At 39.1% G+C, this 15722-nt stretch overlaps 1 protein-coding gene across 1 annotated transcript in view; it reads right to left on the minus strand.

The window, feature by feature from the left end:
- Positions 1 to 4800: 4800 nt before the first annotated feature.
- LOC137268583 (probable serine/threonine-protein kinase drkC) overlaps positions 4801 to 15722 on the minus strand; it is a 62276-nt gene continuing 51354 nt past the window's right edge. Inside the window, exons 12-14 of the mRNA XM_067803158.1 lie at positions 13249 to 13436; positions 12435 to 12563; positions 4801 to 11603 (exon numbers count right to left, since the gene is read on the minus strand). Of these exons, the coding sequence (XP_067659259.1) occupies positions 11499 to 11603; positions 12435 to 12563; positions 13249 to 13436 (422 nt within the window). The 3' untranslated portion in view covers positions 4801 to 11498. The remainder of the gene's footprint in view (positions 11604 to 12434; positions 12564 to 13248; positions 13437 to 15722) is intronic.

Below are 15722 nucleotides of genomic sequence, written 5' to 3' on the forward strand. Positions count from 1 at the left end.
CCCCACCCAAACCCCACCATTAATTCTATTTGAAACAATATTAAGGCAAATTTCACTCACAAAACTTACTGCAACATGCCGGCTCATCTCTCTGAAAATTTAAATTAATTTAACCTAGAATATGTTCACATTTGAATGAAACTTTCATGTTTCAATGAAATTCAAAACATGAAATAATCATCTTCGAAATCCACATAAAATTGTGCAACTTGGTTCCAATATCATGTGACCTGTGAAGGTTTCGGGGTAGAATAGGCCTATGGCAACCTATGCTTGCCACAAAAGGCGATTATGCTTGTCATAAGAGGCAAATAACGGGAATGGGTGGTCAGGGTCGCTGACTTGGTTGACAGGTCATCGGTTCCCAATGGGGAAGATTGATACTCATGCTGTTGATCACTGGATTGTCTGATCCAGACTCAGGTATTTACATGCTGCCACCACCTAGCTGGAATATTGCTGCTCACTCCAATAATGCCAGCCCAAATGGAATATCCTCTACGTTTTGTAGAGTGGAAGTCGCAGTGTCTGAGCAGGGTAGGTGGCTGACTTTGTGTGCTGGCGATTAGGCGCTTGACTCTGAGGCTGCGGGTTTGAATTCCAGATGGAACTCAACCAAAAGGTACTAGAATTTGTACTTTTCTGAGAAAGTGAAATCCCAAATATGACTTATGTTGCATTTGACCACTTTCTAATTGGCATCGTGTAGTCATTACTAGGATATGTACAATGAACACTTTTTGTTATCTGCACTGGTTGAAGGTCATGACATTACAGTGCAGGAAGAATTATGCCCATGCGAAGCCTGAATGTGGCCATTCTGAAAGAGTGGTCACATCTTCCGTGAATAAGACAGGATGACAATGGTGAATTGTCACAATTTACCAATATTCATGAAGATAAAGCTGTCTTTTATGAGTTCAATGTTCTGCTGTCCATGTGATTAATCAGAAAAACCCTGAATGTTTAGAAATCACTTGAAAACATTACTAGGATGTGTACAATGAACACTTTTTGTAATCTGCACTGAATTTCATTAGCTTGCAACATGATTTGCCTGAGCCCAGCTGTTGATTGAATATTACTTATGATGTGAAGATGTGTGATAAAAAATGTAAGCTTACAAGAACACAAAGTTTTATCCCCCCGGCATGTAATGTGGGGGGATATTGTCGACGCCTCATCTGTTCATCCATCCGTCCGCCCGTAATCATTTTGTTGTTTCCGGAGCATAACTGAGAAACCGTTCAATATTTTTAGACCAAACTTGATAGATATAATGATCTCAACCTATAGTTGTGCCTTGTGCTATTTACAGAGTTTTGGCCTTTTTTTTTTTTTTTTTAATTTTTTTCCATGGAACATTTTGGTGTTAGTCTTATGGTGAGGCAGGCTTTGTTTCCGGAGCAGAACTCAAAAAACATTCAATATTTTTCTGCAAAACTTGTTAGATATATGTCACAGGCCCTAAAGTGGTGCCTTTTGGTATTTACAGGTTTTTGTGATTTATCATTTTCTCAGTTTCCATGGAAATGTTTCGGACTTAGTCTCAAAATTACTTATGATGTGAAGATGTGTGATAAAAAGTGTAAGCTTACAAGAACACAAAGTTTTATCCCCCCGGCATGTAATGTGGGGGGATATTGTCGACGCCTCATCTGTTCATCCATCCGTCCGCCCGTAATCATTTTGTTGTTTCCGGAGCATAACTGAGAAACCGTTCAATATTTTTAGACCAAACTTGATAGATATAATGATCTCAACCTATAGTTGTGCCTTGTGCTATTTACAGAGTTTTGGCTTTTTTTTTTTTTGTTTTGTTTTACCATGGAACATTTTGGTGTTAGTCTTATGGTGAGGCAGGCTTCGTTTCCGGAGTATAACTCAGAAACCGTTCAAAATTTTTCTGCAAAATTTGGTAGATATATGTGGCAGACCCCAAAGTGGTGCCTTTTGGTATTTACAGGATTTTGTGTTGTATAATTTTCTTGGTTTCCATGGAAATGTTTCGGACTTAGTCTCAAAATTACTTATGATGTGAAGATGTGTGATAAAAAGTGTAAGCTTACAAGAACACAAAGTTTTATCCCCCTGGCATGTAATGCGGGGGGATATTGTTGACGCCTCATCTGTCCATCCATCCGTCCGCCCGTAATCATTTTGTTGTTTCCGGAGCATAACTGAGAAACCGTTCAATATTTTTAGACCAAACTTGATAGATATAATGATCTCAACCTATAGTTGTGCCTTGTGCTATTTACAGAGTTTTGGCCTTTTTTTTTTTTTTTTTTTTTTTTTTCCATGGAACATTTTGGTGTTAGTCTTATGGTGAGGCAGGCTTTGTTTCCGGAGCAGAACTCAAAAAACATTCAATATTTTTCTGCAAAACTTGTTAGATATATGTCACAGGCCCTAAAGTGGTGCCTTTTGGTATTTACAGGTTTTTGTGATTTATCATTTTCTCAGTTTCCATGGAAATGTTTCGGACTTAGTCTCAAAATGAAGGGATGTGCTTCGTTTCCAGAGCATAACTCAAAATCCATTCAATATTTTGCTGCAAAACTTGGTAGATATACCAATCAGAAGCTGCAGTGGTGCCTTTAGCTAGTTACATGTTTTTGTGATTTCTTAGTTTCTTGGTTTCCATGGAAACGATTCAGACTTTGTCTCAAAAGTGAGATGTGTGTTTCGTTTCCAGAGCAGAACTCAAAAACTTCTTAATACCTGTCAGTGTAACTTGGTAGATATATGTGGCAGACCCCAAAGTGGTGCCTTTTGGTATTTACAGGATTTTGTGATGTATTATTTTCTCAGTTTCCATGGAAACGGTTAAGACTTAGTCTCAAAATGGAGGGATGTGCTTCGTTTCCAGAGCAGAACTTAAAAACCATTCAATATTTTTCTGCAGAACTTGGTAGGTATATCAATCGGAACCTAACGTGGTGCCTTTTGCTACTTACAGGCTTTTGTGATGTCTTAGTTTCTCGGTTTCCATAGAAGCATTTTGTACTTAGTCTCAAAAGTGAGATGTGTGTTTCGTTTCCAGAGCAGAACTCTCAAACTTCTAAATATCTGTCAGTAAAACTTGGTAGATATCTGTGGCAGACCCCAAAGTGGTGCCTTTTGCTATTTCCTTTGTTTTGTTTTTTTAATGTATTATTTTCTCAGTTCCATGAACATGTTGCTGACTTGGTTTCTGGAGCACAGCTCGAAAACCATTTCATATCTTTCAAAAGGTCTTGGCAGATATACGAGACAGATCTTGAAATGGTGACTTTTTCTGATTTATGGCATTTATATTTTTCATGAATTCCATAGAAACAATTCAGACTTGGTCTAAAAACACAATAAGTAACTGTCTGATGATTTGTCCTTTCAAATATGTGGGGGCCAGGGGGATATGTCATCTCCTGATGACTCTTGTTTTAATTGTCTTTTGCCCCAAATACACTTTAAAAATTGTCAGAAGAAAAATACTCTTAATATTTAAAACCAAGTTTTCTTTGACTTTGAAAGATTTTTTCTATCTTGCCTTAAGATTTTCTGAGCAATAAAATTGATCTGGCCTTATAAAGAAATCTATAACCAGTACTCAAAGAATTCCGTTTCTTTAACTACGACTATGTCATCTGAAGACATGAACCCCTCAAACAGTTTCTTGTGTTTCCTAGTAACATAATATGTATCAAAGATGACAGCAATGAGTTTGTTCTTCAGAATGAAAGTGTGTGTTCTACAGTTTCTCCATGTTCATTTTCCAGCGTTCGTTTTTCAATGCAAATATTTTATGTAGAGTAATGGGAAGGGAAACAATACAAATATTTTGTGTAGAGTAATGGGAAGAAAATAATGACATGCAATGATAATACTGGTAGAATTTAGCTCATCCTATTCATGAAAATCCCCTGAAAAACATTTTTGATGATATATTTTTTGCAAAATAATCATGTTAGGTCGGGGGGTTGTAATCTTGTGTATTACATGTCATACATACTTTATCAAAACACATGTCTTTTCACTGGATGAACTTTTAAAAAACTGTCCAATTCAGCCTAAACTCCACATCAGTCAGTGAGTATGGTTTAAGGTCACTTTTAGCAATATTCCAGCAATATCACAGCAGGGGACACCAGAAATGAACTTCACTTGTTGATACTAGATAAAGACAGATTACCGAAGATATCAATATGCTTCTGTTACTGTTGTGTCCTTGACACAAGGAGATGGAGCTATCATCTCATCCTGTCTTGGCGGACTCATTGATCTGGGTAGTCTTACCTTCAGTAACACGATCATGACTGGGAGATAAGCGAGCGAAGGTGTCAAAGGGTCCCATGGCTTATACTTAAATCATTATCTCATCAAGTAACAGTGCTGGGTATGAATGTAAACACTTATCAAATGCATGTCTGTGTGACCTGGGGGAGTCTAATTTTGTGGATCGTTTAAGTGTGCTTGCACTTTGTGTCGTAACATCGTTGTTGCTGTTATGTTTCAGTTTAGTTTGTGAGTTGTCCTTACAGAAAGTCCTTACAGAAGTGGGCCATGGTCTGGTTTCATGTGCTGTGCAAGAGTGAATCTGTTGTATCAGATTCTGGTGTCTCTTGCTGTAAGGTCTGGTGAGGTTACCTGCTGGTTACAGCGGTTTCTCATGCTGAAGGTCCTGTTTGACTTCTCAGATGGGTAAAACTAGTACCTGGTGGTTGATGCTGAATGAGTGAGTTTTGTTTCACACCACTTTGAGCAATATTCCAGCAATATCACAGTGAGGGACACTCGAAATTGAAGAACAAGATATTCATTTAATCAGTTTATTGTAGAAATAAGTTTCATTGTAGGTAGTGTGAGCAAGAGACAAACACTGCAATCAAGCAGATAAAGGGCACAATGCACTTTCTTTTCGAGGAAAAAGACATACCGCATGTTTCCCCTTCATGGACAACACATAATACATAACTTTTCCTCTGAATGGACCACACATACAAAACACATCATTCTTCCTCTAAACGGAAAACACATACAAAACACATCATTCTTCCTCTGCATGGACCACACATACAGAACACATCACTATTCTTCTGCATGGAGAACACAAGCAGAACATCATTCTTCCTCTGAATGGACCACATCTACAGAACACATCATTCATCCTCTACATGGAGAACACATCATTCTTCCTCTGCATGGACCACACATACAGAACACATCATTGTTGCTCTCCCTATGGACCACACATACAGAACTCATCATTGTTCCTCTACATGGACAACACAAGCAGAACATCATTGTTCCTCTGCATGGACAACACATACAGAACACATCACACTTCCTCTACATGGAGAACACATACAGAACACATCATTGTTCCTCTGCATGGACCACAGAGAACATCATTGTTCCTGTGCATAGACAATACCTACAGAACACATCACTCTTCCTCAACATAGAGAACACATACAGAACACATCATTCTTCCTCTGCAAGGACAATACATACTGAACATATCACTCTTCCTATGAATCGACAGCAATTGCACAACACTACCTTTTACAAAACAATACAACTAAGTGCAATAAGTGACTCATTTATGATATTTAATATTGTTAGATTACTTGGCATTGTTTTCAGTGACTCTGGTACATCATTACTTTCAACTAAAAGTGCTGGTAAGTGTACATCTGGACAGATTCAAAACGTTCTGAAAGAGCTGTGGATGACATGCTTAACATGAAATTTGAATTTACAGTGTTTTGTCTGATGTTTAACTCAGCAATAGTACAACTGTATGACTGAGGTCTGTAAAAAAATACAATTTAGTGATTGACAGCATGAGCATTGATCAATTCAATTGAGATATGACGATATGCCTTTGTTCCTTTAAAACTGCCTCTTATAACTGGTGAAGAACAATTTCTAAATGGATGTTTCCAGGGTTTGGATTTTGCAAGTAGATGCTCGAGACCCATAGATCATTCATCTCGTTAGGAAACACATCCCATGTGATATTAAAGATGTCAGAAAAGTAAACTTGAGCTAATAATTGCTGGCATTCAGCCATTATAATGAAGATTAAGACAGGTAGCTGGCTCTCCCAGCTAGATTCCAAAACAAGTATAGCTAGTTACATTTGTTGTTTTATCACTTTCTGGATTTATGTCAACGAAATGCAATACAGCAGAAACTCTCCTTTCAAATGTACAATCACTACATTGCCTGATGTAATAGAGAGAAGATTCGTACACAACTTGTGAAACATGATACAGATATTATCGATATTATGGACACAGATTCTCGAGTCAGACAAAGTGGTTATCAAGTGAAAGACCAGTATAAAGACATGAACATTATTATGATACTGGTATTATGAGGTAACAGACATTAAACAACATACATTATCAAGTAAAACATATTCAGCTGACGGACATTATCAACATAAAGCATTATGAAAGGTACTTGTACCAAAAATTATTATTGTTGAGTCAACTTCATAGGAGCTAGTCGTTTTACTGATGTATATGTACATCAAGGATTTTCCTGATAATGAGACTAGCCCAGTCTGCACTCTGTCAGTGCTGGTATGTTCCACTGTGGTTATCTGAATACCCATAAAGATGCCATTACATAACTGTAATACCATTCAGTTTAACTATAATGTCACCTGGGTGTGCCATCATTCACTGATGTCATCACCTTACATCACAGAGTCATGTCACCAGACAATGGGGTCATCTAGTCATGTTGCCATTTAATGTATCATTCCATTAGCCATTTGGTCGTGTCACCATTTAATCCTGCGTCAATATCTCGGCCAGTCATCGGCCATGGCATCATCTGGTCAAGTCATCCTTGCCTTGCTGTATTCTAGCCATGGAATCATTTGGTCATGTCATCACCTTGCCATGCTGTGTTCTAGCCAATCGTCATCTAGTCATATCGTCATCTGGTTGTGTCATCACCTTGCCATGCTGTGTTCCAGCAAATAGTTATCTAGCCATGGCATCATGTGTTAAAGTTGTCACCTTGCCATGCAATGTTGTAGCCAATCAGCACCTAGCCATTGTATCATGTGGTCACATCATCACCTTGCCATAGTGTGTTCTTGCCAATTGTCACCTAGCCATGGCATCATCTGGTCATGTCATCACCTTGCCTTGCTGTTCTACCAAATTGTTATCTAGCCATGGCATCATCTGGTCATGTTATCACCTTGCCATACTGTGTTCTTGCCAATTGTCACCTAGCCATGGCATCATCTGGTCATGTCATCACCTTGCCTTGCTGTTCTACCAAATTGTTATCTAGCCATGGCATCATCTAGTCTTGTCGTCACCTTGCCATGCTATGTCCTAGCCAGTCATCATCTAGTCATGTCATCACCTTGCCATGTTGTGTTTTAACCAATCATCATCTAGTCATGGCACCATCTTGTCATGTTGTCACCTTGCCATGCTGTGTTCTAGCCAGTCATCATCTAGCCATGGCATCATCTGGTTGTATCATGACCGTGCCATGCTGTCCATCTTGAAGTGACAAGATTTCTGAGAAGAGTGTTATATGGCTGGAATTACCCTTACCATACCTTGTATGTGGAGATCTGCACAAGGCTAAATGGTGAAACAGTCAAATTTACAGCTTTTGCAAAAACTAAAAGATTGACATTAGTGTTATTTATGAAAAGACACAGTGGTGTAAGTATAATACAATAACAACCAGCCTCCAGACTGGCAATCATTTCAAACACTGGTCTCTACATGTAGCCAGCTCACTGCACTGCGAACCGCCTAAGTTACAATGTGGAGCAGGGGCACAGTAAGTTAGTCTGTGATCATGTCAGTGGACAGAATATTATTGTAATAATATCTCTAAAACACTGGACTCCCAAGAGAAGCCAGTCTGTTCTTGTTCATGCTTACATCCATGACTTTGGTCACCTAGTTTAGTTTTACACCGCACTCAGCAATATTCCAGCTATATGATGGCAGTCTGTAAATAATCGAGTCTGGACCAGACAATCCAGTGATCAACAACATCAGCATTGATCTGCGCAACTGGAAACCAATGACATGTGTCAACCAAGTCAGCGAGCCTAACCACCTGATCCCGTTAGTCGCCTCTTACGACAAGCATAGTTGCACCTGAGTCTGAAAATACTGTGACACAAAAAGTTTCTACACAGGACAAATCTAAAGTACAAAATGACTCCTGCTGACACAGAATTGATATGCCGACATACGTCAGTGTACCGAATACCTTTCAAAGACCTTTATTATTTCTTGTCCTTTCTCACAATCAATGATCTTGTCCCTTCAGAAATGACCCTGACCCTTGGTGGCAGGACTGACAGACTAGGAGAAGTACAAGTTTTGACAGCCTGGCTCATGTAAAGACCACAGCTTGGCAGCCAAAGCCTTGGCCGTTCAAAAACATCAGATCAGTTAACTATGACTTTCCATGGCAATACAATCTGGTGGGGTAAGCGCATTCCTTCTTCAACAGTTCTAAATTTTGCTAATGTCAGTGAATTATTTTGTTGTTAAAAGCCATACTCTGCAATAATCCAGCTACAAGACAAAGGACAGTAAAGAATAATGTATGGACTAGACAACAGACCTGTCAGCAACCAACTCACTAAGTCTGACCATGTAATCCTTGTCATCTTTTACAAGAATGATGGGTTTTCAAAGTAACAATTTCATCCTGGAAACACTACATATAAAGTGAACTTACCCAAAAACCTAAATGGATCATCTGCAAATAACACATGCAAAGAACCCATGACCTTCAACAAAACCCTCATGACCCCTGACCTTCCAATGATGTGAGGATACCCTCGCAACCTAACCTTTATGACCCTTGCACTCTAGCCCAATCAGAATCATCCCATGACCCCTATAACCCTGTCTCATATCTCCAGTCAGTATCAGTGTCACAAGTCACAAAATGGTGTTCTGTACTGGCTAAATGAGATAAATACATAGTGTTTAAGAAGTACTCAAACTTATTAAACAAAGCACCTGAAGTAAAAATGGTATCATAATATATTTATGACTCACATTATGAAACTTGTACAAATACAATGTGGCATAAAAACATTCTTGGCCTATGAATACAACATTCATAGAGAGGGATGGGAAAAGACGCCCTCTTTCAAGGTGCTACTGGCAATACAATCTGCAGTTTTTTCAGAGATACACTAGAAGAAACAAATACCATGCCACTTTGAACATCATAGTAAAATTTTCATTTGACAATAAAATCAATGTCAAAGATAAGTGTCATGGTACATGTGAGTCACGTCACTTTACAATTTGACAGAGTCAGCAGATGGCTTATCTGTTATGTTGTTGTTTACTAGTAATCACAATCAACAACATGCACGCAGTTCTGGAACACGAAGAATTCATGACAAAACATTGCATTGACTGACATGCAGACATTTCTTGCAACTGTCTACTTGGTCCAAAGTGTGTTACATGTTGCTAGGTACAATCAACAGACAATATCAATTATACATCAAAATAAATGAACATTCATGATCCATACATTTTTTCTTCAGTATATTTTGTTTTATTGACGCCATGTACACTAAACCAAGATCACAGCAATCCAAAACATGTCCCTACCCTTTCTATAAACATATTAGTTGGCAATTCCTGCAACAGATCAACAAGAACTGCAAGAACTCATTGACAGGCTGGTGAATGTCAATAAAACAAAAGTGTAGTTTGTTAGTGAATATTTAGTCTTTAGGATATCGATGCCATCAGTCAACAGGCAAGTTGATGAAATGAATGTTAGAACACCACTGGGCACTTTGGTAAACAACACAAAATCAATCAATCCTGCCCATTATATCTACAAACATTTGTACAGTCACACTCATTAACAAATGTATTGCCATGTTTACAAAAATCTGGCCTCAAACATGTAGATATAAAATATATTTATTATGAAAACATATCATATATCATCTCATACACAGAACTGGGCCATTTCATTTCCTTAACGTATAACAGTGTGTTGTCACTGGGATTAAATAATCAGTTTATTGTAAATGTATTGCACAATTTTTGACAATAACACATCTTAAAATCACCACATGGAGTATACCAGAAGCATACGTCAGACAGGCCTGGAACTGACCTTCAATATTGGTATTGGAATATGGGGTGTGTGGGTTGGGGGGACTTGTGGCATAGATAAATCAGATATTCTCACATCCCTGAAAATGACCATGAAGTTGATGGTGTATTCCCCACTATGCAGGAAGAATAACTAGAGTTTCATCTTCATGAAAATCAAACTACCAGCAATCAGTGGATCCTGTCACCAGGGAACATAACTCTGATTAATATATTACATGTAGTACATTAAGTAGTGGGTAGCTGATGTCTTCGCTGCCGGTCACATGTAAGCTGCCCGTCATTGTCACCTCTGATCATGTCAAGGAAACTATCCACAGCTCTCGTGTTATCAGCACTGATCCTGTGGAAACTGTCCACAGTTCTCATGTTATCAGCACTGATCCTGTGGAAACTGTCCACAGTTCTCATGTTATCAGCACTGATCCTGTGGAAACTGTCCACAGTGCTTATGTTATCAGTACTGATCCTGTGGAAACTGTCCACAGTTCTCATGTTATCAGTACAGATCATGTGGAAACCATCCATGGTTCTCATGTTATCAGTACTGATCCTGTGGAAACTGTCCACAGTTCTCATGTTATCAGCACTAATCCTGTGACAACTGTCCATGGATCTCATGTTATCAGCACTGATCCTGTGACAACTGTCCATGGATCTCATGTTATCAGTACTGATCCTGTGGAAACTGTCCATGGTTCTCATGTTATCAGAACTGATCCTGTGACAACTGTCCATGGATCTCATGTTATCAGTACTGATCCTGTGGAAACTGTCCACAGTTCTCATGTTATCAGTACAGATCATGTAGAAACTGTCCATGGTTCTCATGTTATCAGTACAGATCATGTGGAAACCATCCATGGTTCTCATGTTGTCAGTACTGATCCTGAGGAAACTATCCACAGTTCTGTTTTCACCACTGATTACGTGGAAACTATCCACGGTTTTCATGTTATCACCAGTGATCATATGGAAATTTCACAACTCAAAGTATTCGTGTAGGTCTCTCGAATGTGACACATCCTTTATATACACTGTAAGTCGAAGCTGAATTTGACAGCACTGGAAAAAGACAGTTTCCTGTTTCCATGGTATCAACTGTCTATCAAATGTTCCAAGATGATATTGAGTTGGGATGTGATTTGGATATATCAGAACTGGCATTGTTTATCATAGGATCAGTGACAGTCTCATGTGTGTCACATTCCCAGTCCAAGATCTAGACAGATACCCACGAATCCCTTCAATGACGACTTGTAGGTGATCTTGATTCAACACATTCTCAGATCTCTGCCCGTTGCTACCCCGGAATCAATATGTCCCAGAGGTCACAAAATGTTCTTGCTTCACAAACTACACTTGTGCATTCAAAGTCTGTTCTCGGTGTTTGTGTTTGTTGTTTACAACTTTCTGAAAGGATCTTGATTGATGGGAGATTTCCCGAAGTCTGACTGCAACCTGCAAATAACCAAAATCATATCAGCTGCTCAAAAATGCTTTGATGTTCCCACGATCATTGGATGTCCATCTCAACATTTCAGTGTAATTTCAAACTCCCTGGGGATCATACAACTCTTGCAGCCACTAGGCACACTGAGTTAGTGTGGCTTTCCCATCCTTACAAGGTACCCATTAACACCTGGGCGGACTGGGACATCTTGTCCAGTTTAATGCATGTTGCAGTACCCACAACTAGTTGTTTGCACACATTTATGTGGCCACCATCTGGTCATTTACCAATGGATTTGTGGGTTCTTTCAAGTGCACAGAGTTGTGTACTGCACACTAGGGGTTGTGACAAAATGACAGTGTCTGCACACAAAGCTGACTCTGAGGTTTTTACACCTGGTCACAGGTGGGCTCAATCCTGGCACCAAGACGCTAACTGGATCACTATCCTGGTGTCTAAGACAGCTAGCCGACTGCAATATGTATATTCTAAACAGTTTGCTTTCAAATTAATATGACTAACTCTACATCAAGACTCTCATGTCTATCTTCCATGTTCATGTAGACTGCGAGAGATAAAGCTTAATGTAACAAGTTTCATTAATTCAGCCTGTGTATTGTAACAACTATACCAAATATATACAAAAGATATTGTTTCAAATATCTGAAACAGGCAAGATTACTGTGTTCAATATAACAGCCAGCAGAATACATTTCTTTCTAGTGTCTTTGTGTGGCTCCACATATAAGACACCTGTTCAACATGGTCAAGTGTATCTCACACTATCTCAGCTTCACCATATATAAGATAATGTTACTCCTGTCACAGCATGTTCTCACCTGTTTAAATGTGGGTCGATTCTGTGGTTCCTGGCACCAACACTCTCTCAGCATCTCCCTGTATTGAGGCATAACCTCAGCAGAGGTTGGAATATCCGGCCGACGTCCACTCTTGACCACCTCCATTACCTGGCAACACACAGTGTCTTGATTCCCATTGTCAAACAATGTTTAGCAACACCTTTCTCTCATTCACATTTTTGAACCATAGTTACTGCCTCCATCACCGGAGAACACCATGCTCTCACCTCCATCACCTGGCAACACAGTACTCTCATTCACATTGTGAAATATTTTTACCACCTCCATTGCCTAGCAACACAGTATTCTCATTCACATTGTCAAACAATGATAACTGGCTCCATCATCTGGCAACACGGAACTCTCATTCACATTGTTGAACAATTTTTACAGCCTCCATCACTTGGAAACACAGAGTATACTGATTCATGTTGTCAAACACTGTTTACTGCCTCCAACACCTGGCAACATACAGTACTCTCATTCACATTGTCAAATATTTTCACCACCTCCATCACCTAGCAACACAGTACTTTCACTCACACTGTCGAACATGGCTAACTGCCTCCATCACCTGGCAACACACAGTATACTGATTCACGTTGTCAAACATTGTTTACAGCCTCCATCACCTAGCAACACAGTGCTTTCATTCACATTGTCAAACATTGTTTACCATCTCCATCACCTGGCAACACACAGTATCGTGATTCACATTGTCAAACATTGTTTACAGCCTCCATCAGCTGGCAACATACAGTACTCTGATTCACACTGTCAAGCATTGTTGTACCTCTTGTTCTGTTTGGAGGTCATCGAAGGGGTCAGCACACACAATGATCTCCCACATGATGACCCCATAAGAATACACATCACAAGCAGTTGTGATGACAGCATCATCCTCCTGGGCTGTGGGGTGGGCCAGGAGTTCTGGCGCCGTCCATCGGAATGAGGCAGGACATGCACTGTACTGACGCTGACCTATGGACAACAACATCTTGTAACTATGGCAACACGTCTGTGGATTCATACTGCATTTTAAAACTAAAGAACAAATTAGTATTTCAATTCGTATTTCAAAACTTGGACATGCAGTGAAGATCACCATAACTACAATATCTGTTCCAATATGTTACAACATTCTCCCTTCATAAAAACTACAACAGCTTCAATAAAGATGCATTCAATCAGAGAACCATTGCTTTCCAAATTGCTATCACTGCTGTCTTTCCTGATCACTTTACATATTATGAAAAAGTAATTCCTTGAACATCGCTTAGAAATAACGAAGTAATTTTGATCATAAATTGTATAATCCTTAAACTTATCCTGTCTCATGTTCTGCCCCTACCCTTCTTCAACTGTGAAGTATGGCTGCAAGTTGCCAGTACCACCTCATCCAAGCATGCAACAATGTCATCTATTGCATTAGGCAGTTATATGTAGTCCATGCAAAACATGCAGCCTACCAGGGGTAAACAGGTGACTCCCTAATGAAATCATTCCCTTATCTGTTGTAACCAGTGTAGCGGGGTTCATCAGGGTTGAGTGTCCATCATGTGAGCGATGATATGTATTCTAAACAGACTTTTATGGGTACCAGACATCTTGCATTTAATCCATGATTGGATGAAGGCTCACAGATCACCCAACTCTGTAGGATCTGTCTGGAGGATCAGGCCCCGATTTCTCGAAACAAACTTAAGTCTGAGTTTTAACTTAAGTTCAAGTTTTCGCTCAAATTTGAGAAAACACAAGAACATGCATTTTCCAGAAAGAACGGAAATCTGCATCAAACTTAAATTTAGTAGACAATCTGAGTTTGGTGTAAAGATTTCTTCAGTGGTTTGAACTTTTTTAGTTAGAAAAATGCAGTTGAGTTAAAATTCAGCTGATTCAAATTGTCAGCTCAGTTTGAGATTTGAGTGAAAACTTAAGTTTGTTTCAAGACATTGGGGCCAGATCAGTATTCTGGTCCTAAAATTACAGATTCTGGACCTGATGGGTTGTTTTTGAATGGTGACAGGACAGGATCCTGTCAACGAATGGACAATTCTGATAATCTCCTTGTATCATTGTGAAAGGACAATGACGGATTTAAGACACAGGATAAGACTGTTCCACTCATATTTTTAAAGAATCCAAGAACCCCCCCACTCCCCACAGACATACCAGTGAAAGACACTACAATTGAGTAATCGCTCTTAAATGCTCTCAACGTTTCCCACCAACAAGCTTCCTTGTCATCAATGTTTGTGAAACGAAGAGGAGGAACATTTATAATCCCAATACAATTGAAAATACCTGAATCTGTGTACTCAATCAACTCTAACATGATTGCTTGTTTGTGTGGAGCTGACTGTGTAAACACAGAATTGTAGAGATCCTTGCCATTCTGTTTACTTTGCACCTTGTTAACATTCAGATCATGGATTTCTTACTTTTCTTAGAAGAGCTATAAGAAAGATAATGAGTTGTGGGTGATACATTCACAATTTTTCTCTTCAAGTGCTTATTTTGCCGAGGTGCTTAAGAATTATAGAAATGACAAATTGGCCCATCAGCTTGCAAGATCAAAGTAGAGACTGAACTTTGGAACTGTAGAGATCTTGTTCCTTGTAGATGTACATAACTACAAGAGAGCTGATGGCTGTGAGCTAACTGGAAAGAGTAAAACTTTTCATTTTCCTTGAGGCTGCAAAAGCACCATGGTCTAGCAAGTCTACAACCCCCCTGTCATGTACAGAAAACGTCCACCTGCAAGATGAAAACGTTTTCTCTTTCTCTCATATTGTCATTCTCTACCATGCTTTTTCTTCTCTTTGTAGCTTATTAGATAAGTAAGACAATAACTAAACCATGAAAACTTCTATTGAGATTGTATCGTTGTAGGATTATTCTCTCTGTACTGGCCAGCAATGAAAACATCATTCTGCAAAGGATGTTGACAAAGCAGAGAATGACTTCAGTAGAGAGTAACATGGTCATCAAGGCATGCTGCATGTTTTGCATTGCCTTCCTGTGACACATGGAGCTGGGGTATGCTGGGAGGAAGAGGTACTAGAAATCTTATAAAACTGTTTCCATTCCATAGTTGAAGAACAGAGGAAAGTGCACATTGTGAGACAGGATAAGTATTACAAATCTTGTTTCTTAAAGGTCACATGCAACCAAAAAATCAAACATAATTAAAACACATTTATCACTTATTCATGACATATAATTTACATTGCTGCTTTTAAAAAAACAAATAAACAAAATTATAAG

This window comes from Haliotis asinina, chromosome 16 (genome assembly GCF_037392515.1).
Source record: "Haliotis asinina isolate JCU_RB_2024 chromosome 16, JCU_Hal_asi_v2, whole genome shotgun sequence".
Classification (NCBI taxonomy): Eukaryota; Metazoa; Mollusca; class Gastropoda; order Lepetellida; family Haliotidae; genus Haliotis; species Haliotis asinina.